The following is a 12,867-nucleotide window of genomic DNA, read 5'->3' as shown; positions in this document are numbered from 1 at the left end:
ATTTTTTTGCTTGAAATACAATGTGTCTTAGTGTTTCTCAGCATGTAAAATGGTTATCCCATTCCTTTTTGTGCTAAATTTTCCTTGCTCAGCAGTAACACAAATTATATAGCATGAGATGCGTTAACTTCTGAATTAAAATGACAAATGTTTAAATTTTTAAAATTAAAAACTTCTTGTATAATACTAGAGTTCATTGCATTATTGCCATTAGAATGAGGAAGGAAGAATATAGCCTTTGGAGTCAGAACTGACTTCAGCTGTTAATTTAGTCTCTAAGAGCTGTGATACCCTTGCATGAGGGTGACAATCTCACCTTTAAGAAATTGTATGAAACCACCAAACTCGTGTTTTATTCATATTTTCCCAGATTTTTTGAGATATAATTAACAAAATTGTGAGACATTTAAAGTGTACAGTGTGATGATGTGAGATTTGATATACATTGTGAATCACCTCCCCCATCTAGTTAACACATCCATCACCTCACATATTTACCCTTTTTTGGCGGTGGGGGGCCATGGAGAACATTCAAATTCTACTCTATTAGCAAATTTCAGTTATACAATAGAGTGTTATAAACTATAGTCATCATGGCATACATTGGATTTTCATACCTTATTCATCTTGTAAATGAAATATTCTTATTCATATTTAATGAAAAAGTATGTAAAGTGCCTAATAGCACACAGTAAGCACTCAGTAAATGTCAATTTCATGTTATGTTAGTCTTTTAACTATGCAAATCGCATTTATTTGTATGTCTAGAAAAAAATTATCTGTTTTCCATATTCACAGTGGTAAAATCCTAAAAATCACAATTTTTCCCTCTCTTTTAAAGAGGACAACTGCCCCCATGATCACCTTATATTTTCTCTTTGTTGTTTTGTTGCCATTCTTTCTCTTCTCTTGTATTTTTTTCTTCTTCTTTCTTTCTAGTTTTCTTTTCATTTGAGCCCAAAAACCAGAACATGACTTAGCATGCAAACAGCTTTGTGTCACAATTAATAAATCTCTTGTTCAGCTTAGCTGTCCTCATCCAGCATGTGACAGGAGGTGAAAGATGCCTCAAAGTGCTGATTAAGCTGCCATCGATGTAGTTATTGCTGTTAGGATGGAACGTATGAAATTGCTGTGCGTTTTTATGTTGAATAGTCCAATGTTGGCAGTTTCATTTGGTTCAGCTTAATAGATCAGCATGATCTCTGCTTCCATTGCATGATTAGCACTGAAATTTATCTCTGATATGTAAAGTTACATGAATTTAAACTTTTGTGTGTGTGTGTGAGTTGATGATTTTTTTTTTTTGAGTTGATGATTTTTAATCAAAACGAATACAAGTGATGTAGGAATGTCCTACCATATACATGGGTGTTACTTGGGTCCCATCTCTAACATGTCTCTTTGGAAGTAAGTAGCACTGTAGTTAACCCACAAAGAGACTGTTGAAGGAAAACCAGCCCCTAAATGGTACATAAATATATACACATACATATATATATGTATATATATTTACTATCATTGCATTAAGTTGCATAGTTTTTACATTGCAGTTCGCTTTTCTAAAATGTTGGTATATCTTTTAAGTTGGCAGCTCCTTAAGATGCTGTTCTTGGGACACCTGGGTGGCTCAGAGGTTGAGCGTCTGCCTTTGACTCAGGGCATGATCCCGGGACTGAGTCCCACATTGGGCTTCCAGCATGGAGGGTGCTTCTCCCTCTGCCTGTGTCTCTGCCTCTCTTTGTGTATGTCTGTGTCTCTCATGAATAAATAAATAAAATCTTAAAAAAAAAAAAAAAGATGTTCTTAACTTCTCATAATCTGGCTCCAAATCTCTTTCCATACCTTACACACACAATCTCTCTCCACCACATACACTGAAGTTCTAGGCAGAGCTATTTATCTTTTTCCCACGTTTGACCCTGAACTTTGGCTCATGATCTCAGCATATACAAATCCTGCTTCTCTTTGAAAGCCTAACTCAGTTGGCTCTTCCTCTTTTGGCCCTTGCAGAAGTAATCTCAGTTTCTTCTGTTCCTCTTACGTTTTATCTGGACATCTGAGCAATGTATTACTTGTTTGGGCTCCTGTATTACAATCCATGTAAGAGTACATTGTGCCTTGAGTTTAAGATGTTTATCTTACCAAAACCTTTCTGTATCTTACAGAGCTGCCTTATACTTAATGACTGTATGTTGAATGAATGAGTTTGGCCTACTCTCCCTTAATGTGGAGATGGGGAGACAAAAATGTGGTAGGCAGGGAGAATTGGCTATCACTACACTTTAGTAATGCATAATCTTCTAAATAAATTGTAGAATCATCCATATATGTGAGTGAACATACCAATCTGAATAGGTGGCTTTGGATCTGTACTTTTTATGTAAGTACATGAAAATTGTAGTCCCCACTCCTCTGTACCAGCGTAGTTAATGAAGTCTTTTGCTTGGACCAGATACGAACATCGGAAAACCAAAAAAAAAAATATATTTCCCCTGAGAACTACAGACAAAGATCCTTAAGTCATTTATTTTTTTTTTTTTAAGATTTTATTTATTTATTCATGAGAAACAGAGAGAGAGAGGTAGAGAAACAGGCAGAGGGAGAAGCAGGCTCCGTGCAGGGAGCCCGATGTGGACTTGATCCCGGGTCTCCAGGATCGTGACCTGGGCCAAAAGGCGGCGTTAAACCGCTGAGCCACTCAGGCTACCCATAGGTCATTTAAACTAATTTTTATGTGGGCCATTTTCAGAGAAATACAGGTAAACATCATTAGGACAATTTTGTGACTATCCCACGCAGATACTCTGTGATATCCTGTCGCAATATATCTGCAAGATAATCTCAAATAATCAAATACTGTTGTAGAGTTGTGAATAAGACTATATAACCTTGAATCAACTTCTTCAGAAATCATTGCTTTTTTTTTTTTTTTTAAGATCTTATTTATTCATGAGAGACACAGAGGGAGGCAGAGACACAGGCAGAAGGAGAAGCAGGCTCCATGCAGGGAGCCCAGTGCAGGACTTCATCCCAGGTTCACGCCCTGAGGCAAAGGCAGACTCTTAACCACTGAGCCACCCAAGTGCCCCAGAAATCATTGCTTTTTGGTGATGGAAGTAGACTAATGATTAGGAGTTCATTCCATCTGCACAAATGCACTTTACAGCCAGAATATATGTATTGTAGGGTTTTGTTAATCATCTTTAGTATTAAGTCAGATTTAGCTCTAGTCAACCAAAAATGCTCTGATTCTTATCAGGAAAGCTTTGCTCCTTTAGCATTTTATAAAATGAATTTATTTTCTTTTGTTTGCAAATGATGGACATTTTTATTTTATTTTTATTTTTTAAAGCTAATTTTTTTTAAAGATTTTATCTTTTTTTTTTTTTTTTAACTTTATTTACTTATTCATGAGAGATACAGAGAGGCAGAGGGAGAAGCAGGCTCCATGCAGGGAGCCTCATGTTGGACTTGATCCTGGGATTCCAGGATCACGCCCTGGGCCAAAGGCAGGCGCTAAACCGCTGAGCCACCCAGGGATCCCATGATGGACATTTTTAGCCCCTGTTTATTTACCATAAAATTCTGCTGTAATCGAACTGAGAAGTTTCCGACTACTCAAAATCACTTGCCCTTCAGACTTGAAGTATCATTATTTTAAGTACTACCAAACTAGTGTGGTTTTTTCCAAGAGGAATCCAGAAAAAGGGATCTGAGGAGGTAACAAAAGTATATGATGTATGATGAAATGTATATGCCTGCAGTATACTTCTTAATGTTCTGATATTCTGACATTCTTTGACACATTTCATGTTGTATTGTAAAAATACATTTCTTACGTTACATTCTAAAATATTTGAGTAAAATGCCCAAAATCTCAAGTTGCTGAGAAGTATTTATGATACACTTTGGTGACATTGTATGTGTAGCATGGAAGGGGAGGGGGGTGGCAGTGTAAGTATATTACCATATAACCCGAAATAGCTATAATTATCATTTTAAAATTTCTTGTACCTGTGTTTGCTTTCCTATCATGCTCTCTGTTGCTCTTTCAACTGTTTTATCACTGTGACTTCACTCAGGTGCTATTTGGGTATTCACTGCTTATTTATCAGAAAATGAATGGCTGTTGTACATTCATGTTGTACATCAATGCTTCCAGCCCCTGGTTGTCTTTCAGGCCCTATTGGTATTATAATCCAATCTGATAGTTGTTAACCTAGTGGAAACCAGCATACTTTGAAGTAACTTTGATATATTTTCCTATCCATCATCTGAAACAGGTTATCCTATCCTATTTAACTATGGCTGTTCTTTTTTTTTTTTTTTTTTTTTTTTTTAATTAAATGTATTGTAGGGGATCCCTGGGTGGCTCAGTGGTTAAGCACCTGCCTTCGGCCCAGGGCGTAATCCTGGAGTCCTGGGATTGAGTCCCATGTCAGGCTCCCTGTGTGGAGCCTGCTTCTCCCTCTGCCTGTACCTCTGCCACTATCTCTCTGTGTCTCTCATAAATAAAATATTTTTAAAAATTAATTAATTAAATGTATTGTAGGATATGATTTGCATGAGACAGGACATCTTTGTCAGTATGGACACACTGAAAAAATATTTAATTTTCTTGGTGAAAATATAGTGACAAACATCTTCTGTTGCTTTTGGTAATGGGTTAGTTATTAAGTCAAACATATGCTAATTACTATGCATCTGCCAGTTAAGGCAGAGGTAGGAGCAGAATTTAATTGTTTGGAGATGAATTTAACTAATTAACTAGTTAAGGTATTTGTAAGGGAGCTATAGAAGTGATATTCCAAAACAGCTACGGTTTCTAAAACTCAACAGGAAAACGTTGTAACTGCTAATCATCATATCCCTGGCATCTAGTGTCTGATGCAAAGTAGATACAGGTAAATATTTGTTAAGCAAGTTAATGGATTAATGAATGAAGAAAAGGAATGTAGGAATAAGTGCCATATGCTTTTATCATCTTTTGAAAAATTGCTGTAAAATAAATATTTAGATAATCATTATTCTATTGATACCTTTAAAGTCCAGTTAACTTAGAAGAATCACTGTATAAAAGCTAGTTGTATTGCTGGTTATCCTATGCTATTTAAGTATGAGTTTTTTAAATTAAGTGTATGGTAGCATCTTTCATTCATGGAGAAAATTTCAACGTTAGCATTTCTCTTTCCCATACACTTCCATATTTATCTTTCAGTCTTAGGAAAACATTTTAGCCTTTTTCCAATTTTCTAATTTTGTCTATTATGCAGAGACAGCATAATCTCCAAGAGACTCAGCTTACTCTTGGAGCAGAGCTATAAGGTTAGGAAATTTTTCATAACCATGTCTGTGATACACATAAAGTATGTTAAAAACGGTGGTAACATACCCAGAATAATAGCATATAAAGTAAATAAAAGTTACTGGGTATAAACCAGTATATAACCTTAATGTCTCTTATACTGTGAAACTATTAAATGCCCTATAATCTCCTTCCCCCCAGTCTTCTTGTACACATGCTGTAAGAGCACTGTGCCTGTGCATTTTACTCTGATCAGTTTCATTCTCTCTGTGATAGGGTTGAAGAAAGAAACAATATTTAACATTAAATTGTTGAGGAGCACTAATTCCTGAATAAACCAGCCTAGTAGCTACCGAAGCCCAGGTGTTCTAACATGTTTGTTTGTTTTTAAGTAGGCTCCATGCCCAACTTGAATCTTGAACTCGAGACCCCAAGATCAAGAGTCTCATGCTGGTGGTCTCATACTTTTTAGTAGTTGTCTTAACTTGAAATAAATCTGTTGTAAAATTTATGCCAAGGGATCCCTGGGTGGCGCAGCGGTTTGGCGCCTGCCTTTGGCCCAGGGCGCGATCCTGGAGACCCGGGATCGAATCCCACGTCAGGCTCCCGGTGCATGGAGCCTGCTTCTTCCTCCGCCTGTGTCTCTGCCTCTCTCTCTCTCTCTGTGACTATCATAAATAAATAAAAAAATTAAAAAAAAAATTTAAAAAAAAATAAAAAAAAATAAATAAAAAATTTATGCCAAGAACAATGAAATTATTTGGGATATGATACAATAAAGTAACAAAGATCTTGAAGCACCTTTTCTTTTTTCTTTTTGAAGCACTTTTTCAAGTTAAACATATTTATATTTAAATATAAAGTTAAATATATTTACATATATAATATATATAATATTACTTAAATTATTTAAAATATATTTTAATTACCTTTATAAAGGTACACTTCTGGGGAATAATCATGTAACATTTGTTACCTTTCTGCTAAGATTTTTTTTTTACATTTTTTTAAGAGGTAAATATGTACGCTAAATCTTAAGCAGAAAGGTATTTGGAAAAAAAAAAAAAAAAAAAGAAAGGTATTTGGTTGGTTGGTTTTTTTTTTTTTTTAAGTAGGCCCCATGCCAAGTGTGGAGCCCAGTGCAGGGCTTGAACTCACAACCTGAAATCAAGACCTGAGCTGAGTTCAAGAGTCGGATGTTTGATCAGTTGAGCTACTCAGGCACCCCTTAAGCAGAAAGATCTTATAAGAAAACTCTCTATCACAAAGCTCAGTTATTCTCCATCCACTCTAGGGCTTTATTTTTATTAGTGAATTCTGCTAAACTCATTTTTATAACTGTATGAAATAATATTGTTTTAAAAGTCAAATGAAGGGATCCCTGGGTGGCGCAGCGGTTTAGCGCCTGCCTTTGGCCCAAGGCGCGATCCTGGAGACCCAGGATCGAATCCCACGTCAGGCTCCCGGTGCATTGAGCCTGCTTCTCCCTCTGCCTATGTCTCTGCCTCTCTCTCTCTCTCTCTCTCTCTCTCTCTCTCACTGTGTGCCTATCATAAAAAAAATAAAATAAAAGTCAAATGAAAAAATATATGAGAATGAGATAAACTATGTGCATATACATCCATGTTTGTAATCATAGAAATGAAAATAAGGGAAAATAAATTTAAATGTTTACTTGTTTACTTCAGGTAGTAGAATTCCTAGCCATGTTTTCTTTTTATATTTTTTTCTGTTATTTCTGTGGTAACCATGCATGATTTTTATAATTAGAAGAATTATACTTTCTGATAATATATTACAAATACAATTTTGTCTGAATGTTCCAGATGGAAACTGTTGATGTGCTTCCAAATTTTTTATGTGTATAAATGGTAATTTGATATGATTTGCTTTTTTAAAAAACTAATACCTCAACATTTTTACATCTTAATATAAGCTTCTGCTTGGAATCAAAAGAACCTGGGAAAAGAGGATTAAAAATAGTTAATTAACTTCCTTTTATCTTTTAGATGCCTGAATTCCAAAGAAGTTCAGTTCGAATCAAGAACCCTGCAAGAGTGGAAGAAATTATCTGTGGTCTTATTAAGGGAGGAGCAGCCAAACTTCAGGTGAATAATTATCAAGAAGTCTTTATGAATAAGTCTTTATTTTTAATGTTCAAGAGACTTATTCATTTCATATTTTGCTTAAAATCTGAGTAATATCCCGGAATCCTGATACTGAAACCCGCATCAGGCTTCCTGCATGGAGCCTGCTTCTCCCTCTGCCTATGTCTCTGCCCCTCTCTCTCTCTCTCTCTCTCTCTCTCTCTCATGAACGAATAAATAAAATCTTTTAAAAAAATACTCAAATTTGAGGCACCTGGGTGGTTCAGTTGTTTGAGCATCTGACTCTGATCTCAGCTCAGGTCTTGATCTCAGGGTTGTTAATAAGTTCAAGCCCCGTATTGTACTCATGCTAGGCATGGAACCTACTTAAAAAAAAAAAAAAAAAAAGTAAAGTAAAATAAATAAAACAATAATGTTCAAATTCAAATTTCAAATCAAGTTCATATTAAGATGTGCTTTATTAGGGGGTAACTGATTTTTTATTTAATTCTCTCTTTTTTTAGAGGGATGTCTTAAATGCAAATTTAATAATCTGGATATTCAGTAAAAAAAATTATTTTTTAAATGTTTTTAAAACATCTTTGAGAAAAGTGTTTAACCCATTCTCCTAAGTTTCAAGAACTGGTAAACTATCGTGTCAGTATCATTCATTCATTGTTAGAGTTTACCTAAATAGCAAGTTAAATCAAGAATGTAATAGTTTTGGGACATCTGGGTGGCTCATTTGGTTTAAGAAGCTGACTCTTGGTTTTAGCTATCTCACAGGTCCTGAGATCAAGTCCCCTATTGGGCTCCACACTCAGCAGGAAGTCTGCTTGAGAGTCTCTTCCTCTGCTTTCCGCCCCCCACATATGTGCTTTCTCTCCCTCTCTCTCAAATAAATAAATCCTTTTTAAAAAAATGAATGTAATAGTATAAGAACTTCAAATAGTTTATTTTGCACAAATGGGATTTTTATGGTAAAAACATGTAATATGAAATCTATTCTCTTAATAAATGTTTAAGCGTATAGTATTGTTAATTCTATGTGAATTGCTATACAGCCAATCTCTAGAATTTCCTCACCCTGTATGACTGAAACTGTATAACCATAGAATAGCAACCCCTCATTTCCTTCTCGCCTCAACCCCTGGCCAATGACAACCACCATTCTATTTTCTGCTTCTATGAGTTTGACTAATTTAAATACCTCACATAAGTGGAATCATAATTTTTCCATCTGTAAGTGGCTTATTTCACTTAGCATAATGTTCCCTCAAGGTTCCCATGTTGTAGTATATGACAATGTCCTTCTTTTTAATTGTGAGCTTCATAGAGTTTAACTGCCTGCACTGTATTTTTGTACATTGACCAGGTGGGTTGAAATTGTGCAGCATTTTATATCTATCAAGAACACTAGCCCAATCGCCTGCAACTACAAAATTCTATATCAATTAATCAGATTTAATTGGCGACAATGCTAGGGCACTTAAGGTATCACTGTGTAATTTAAGGTGATTCCCAGGACATAACTATAAGGTGATACCCTAGCATTGCCACCAAATAAAATCTGGTTAATCAGTACAGGAATTTGCAGTTGCAGGAGATAGGGCTGCTGTTCTCAATAGAGAGCTGCATTAGAAAACAATGCAGAAAGAATGACCTATAGGCACGAGGCGGAGGGGGGGGGGGGCTTGGAACAGGTCAGGGATTGAGCATAGTCCTGTACCTCCAGAAAGGGTGCAGTACATGTCTGGCCTTGGTGGCTGTGTGTTCCATAATATCTTTCTCCCGTTCTTTACAGATAATAACAGACTTTGATATGACACTGAGTAGATTTTCCTATGAAGGGAAAAGATGCCCAACATGTCATTGTAAGTGTGCATTCATAAACAAATTCATGAAAGTAATTCTTATTTTAAGATCTTTTCGTACCTATATGACCTATGAGATTGGGGTTTTTTTCTTCTGTTTGGACATTGAAAGTGAGAAAACCTGCCTTTTTCTTTTTATATTTTGAGGATTTTTCCCCCCATGTTATATAAATCGCTATTTTCTTTTTTTTTTTTAATTTATTCGTGAGAGAGAGAGAGAGAAAGAGGCAGAGACACAGGCAGAGGGAGAAGCAGGCTCCATGCAGGGAGCCCGACGTGGGACTCGATCCCAGGTCTCCAGGATCAGGCCCTGGGCCCAAGGCAGGCGCTAAACCCCTGAGCCACCTGGGCTGCCCAAAATGGCTATTTTCAAGTATGGTTTTGGTTGCAGATTGAAGACTTCTGAAATTTTTCTCCAAATGTGGTCGGTTCATTATTTGTTCAAAAAATATTTACATGGATTTTAAACATTGGATTAGGGGCAGCCTGGGTGACTCAGCGGTTTAAGCGCCTGCCTTCTGCCCAGGGCGTGATCCTGGAGTCCCAGAATTGAGTCCCACATTGTCCCGCAGGCAGTCCCGCAGGCTGCCTGCGTGGAGCCTGCTCCTCCTCCTGCCTGTGTCTCTGCCTCTCTCTCTCTCTCTCTCTCTCTCTCTCTCTCTGTGTCTATCATGAATAAATAATTAAAATCCTTAAAAAAAAAAAAAAAAAAGAAACATGTAGGGTCCACTTAACCGTGGATTCTTTTAAAAATAAATAAATAAACATTGGATTAACCTAAAGAAATAGCATTTATCAACCACTCTGGTTTTCTGAGAATGTTACTGGATTTTTTTGCTGTTGATATATAAATTTAAGAGTGATTAAATAAATATCAAGCTAAAATGTGTTGCCAGATAAGATACTTTTTCTGTTTTCCAAACTTGGCAATGAATTTTAAAAATAATACTCTTCAATTTGACAAAGAAGCAGTGGTATAAGGCCTCTCATTTACTGGAGGTGCATATGTAATTTGAGAAATCATTTTGATAATTTATATTAAAACTAATAGAAATCATACCTTTTGACCCAGTAACTCTTTGAAGAATTTCTAATGAAGTACTCTCAAATGTAGGAAAAAAGCTTTAGATCCAAAGTTTAGATCTTATGGCTCAGCGGTTTAGCGCCTGCGTTCCACCCAGGGCGTGATCCTGGAGTTCCAAGATTGAGTCCCACGTCGGGCTCCCTGCATGGAGCCTGCTTCTCTCTGCCTGTGTCTCTGCCTCTCTCTCTCCCTCTCTCTCTCTCTCTCTCTCTCTCTCTCTCTCTCTCTCTCTCTCTGTGTGTGTGTGTGTGTGTGTGTGTGTGTGTGTGTGTGTCTCATGAATAAAATTGTAACAAAACAAAACAAAGTTTAGATTTTAAAACCATTAGATTTTTCTAGGAATGCCACGTGTATTATAGCACTTAGACCAAGAGTTGTAGTGTCCATGCTAGTGGACTTGACATTTAAACTTAAAAGAAAAGTTGGGAACCCCAGGTGGCACGGCGGTTTGGCGCCTGCCTTTGGCCCAGGGCGCGATCCTGGAGACCTGGGATCGAATCCCACGTCGGGCTTCCAGTGCATGGAGCCTGCTTCTCCCTCTGCCTACGTCTCTGCCTCTCTCTCTCTCTCTGTGTGTGACTATCATAAATAAATAAATAAATAAAATAAAGAAAAGTAGTAAGTCATTTAAAGTAGTGGTAGCATCATTCAGAATATTACTTTTAATGCTAGTTTGCTTTCACTCTTCAGATGTCATTGACAACAGTAAGCTGGTTACAGATGAATGTCGAAAAAAGGTAAATACTAACAGTAATCCAGAGTTACTTGGAGACCTCATTAGCCTTTTTGCCTGAGAATTTCTTCAGGTTCATTCACACAAACAGTGGATATAAAGTGCCTCTAACCATACATCACACATAGCAAACACTGAATAAATGTTAGTTTTATTGTGTGGGTTATATACAGTATACATTATTTTAAAGAAAAAAATTAACTTTTTAACAAAAACAATAAAATTTACATAAAAACTTTTAATTGATTATCAAAATATTTTGGTGTCGTAACTTCGGCTGTACATTAAAACAAAAGTACTTTGGTTTTGTGTAGGTTTTGCTCCTTTAAATCAACTAGAATGTTGCCTCAGTTCTCTTCTATCCTTGAGTATCTGTTTGTGTCTGTGTTCACACAGGACACCAAAGGTGAATCAAATTTAATACTTTCATATGAAAACAAAAGGGTTTTTTTTGTACTAATAATTTGATTATTAGTTTTGCTGAATTGCTAACCAGAAAGTACTTAAAAAAAGAGGTTTTTTGCAGATATATTTTATTACATGTAAACTGGATCAACAAAGATCTCTTCACTTGATATATGCATTAGCTAGGTACTCATGCTCTAATCTTCAACAACAGTTAATGGAAACCATTTGTTTACATCATTTTGCTTTCTGTAAAACTAAGCAGTTGAAGGACAAGTGTGTCATCCTCATGATTAAGTTATTCATTTATTTCTAGTTACTGCAACTAAAGGAAAAATATTATGCTATTGAAATTGATCCTGTTCTTACCATGGAAGAGAAGTATCCCTATATGGTAGAATGGTAAGTGTGTATCAGGCAATGGGAGGGTTAAAAATATAATAAAATAACATTGCAGTTACAACTAATGGCTTCTTTTCCCCCTGTACTGTATATAATAAATGCATAAATTATCCAGTGAGTTAGAGCAGTGATTAAATATAACAAAATGAACTATAATTTCCTAAGCACTCTAACAGTCTAGAATTTGTCTTGTCTTGTTTTTTTTTAAGATGAAGGTCAGTGTGGATAAATTTAAAATCCTGTGCTTAAGCCTTAAATTAAAAACAAGCACTTTTTTTTTAAGTATATGGACAAAATGTAGCTGAATGTGTAAAGAAAATGAATTGGGATTTAAATCGACTGAACTGAGTAGGAGCCTGCAGGTGGACATAGTTGCTGAGAAATGGACCCCCTAGTATTGATTGCATTAATGGAAATGCAGCCTTCCAAGCAGACCACACTGAAGTTGAATCTAGAGAGAATGCTCTTAAGAGACATGTTGACAAACTTAGAATGTGCCAGAGGAGTCCACTAAGAAAGTCCCAGGAACTGGAACCATTCCATTTGGGGAAGATTTCACGTAAATGAGAAAGCTGTTATTTGAGAAGCAACAACTGTGGTTTTAGAATCTTAAGAGACCAAGATTGATATTATTTATCTTCCTTATACTGTGACCTATCCTGAATACCTTGCACACTTAATGTTGATGCTACAAAATGTTGAAAAGTTGGATTGAGGCCACATACCTGAGGAAACAGAGCTGGAAGTAGACTTGCAAGTTTCAAGAAGACTGATTTCAACATAATGAAAAAAGGACTGTCCAGTTATGAGAATTTTCTAGCAATAATATAAGCTTCCTTGGCAGAGTTCACTAACCTGAGGGGAGCAGACCCAGAGTGGAGGGTCACTTAGGAATATTCTAAGTGTAAGGGCTTCTGGATATCAGGTGGAGAGGTTCTAAAGGTCTCTTACTGAGATGCAGTGATTATAATAAG

The 12,867-nt window shown here is 36.2% G+C and overlaps 1 protein-coding gene across 3 annotated transcripts in view; it reads left to right on the top strand.

The window, feature by feature from the left end:
- Nucleotides 1-12,867, top strand: part of NT5C3A (5'-nucleotidase, cytosolic IIIA) — a 54,966-nt gene that overhangs the window by 37,245 nt on the left and 4,854 nt on the right. For all 3 annotated transcript variants that reach the window (XM_026019092.2, XM_026019094.2, XM_026019093.2), the window contains 4 exons: nucleotides 7,318-7,416; nucleotides 9,200-9,269; nucleotides 11,044-11,090; nucleotides 11,808-11,893. In XM_026019092.2, coding sequence (XP_025874877.1) covers nucleotides 7,318-7,416; nucleotides 9,200-9,269; nucleotides 11,044-11,090; nucleotides 11,808-11,893 — 302 coding nt within the window. The remainder of the gene's footprint in view (nucleotides 1-7,317; nucleotides 7,417-9,199; nucleotides 9,270-11,043; nucleotides 11,091-11,807; nucleotides 11,894-12,867) is intronic.

Source organism: Vulpes vulpes, chromosome 7, assembly GCF_048418805.1.
Source record: "Vulpes vulpes isolate BD-2025 chromosome 7, VulVul3, whole genome shotgun sequence".
In the NCBI taxonomy this organism is placed as follows: domain Eukaryota; kingdom Metazoa; phylum Chordata; class Mammalia; order Carnivora; family Canidae; genus Vulpes; species Vulpes vulpes.
Note: the sequence above shows the minus strand (reverse complement) of the source record. Positions and strands in the feature narration are given on the sequence as shown.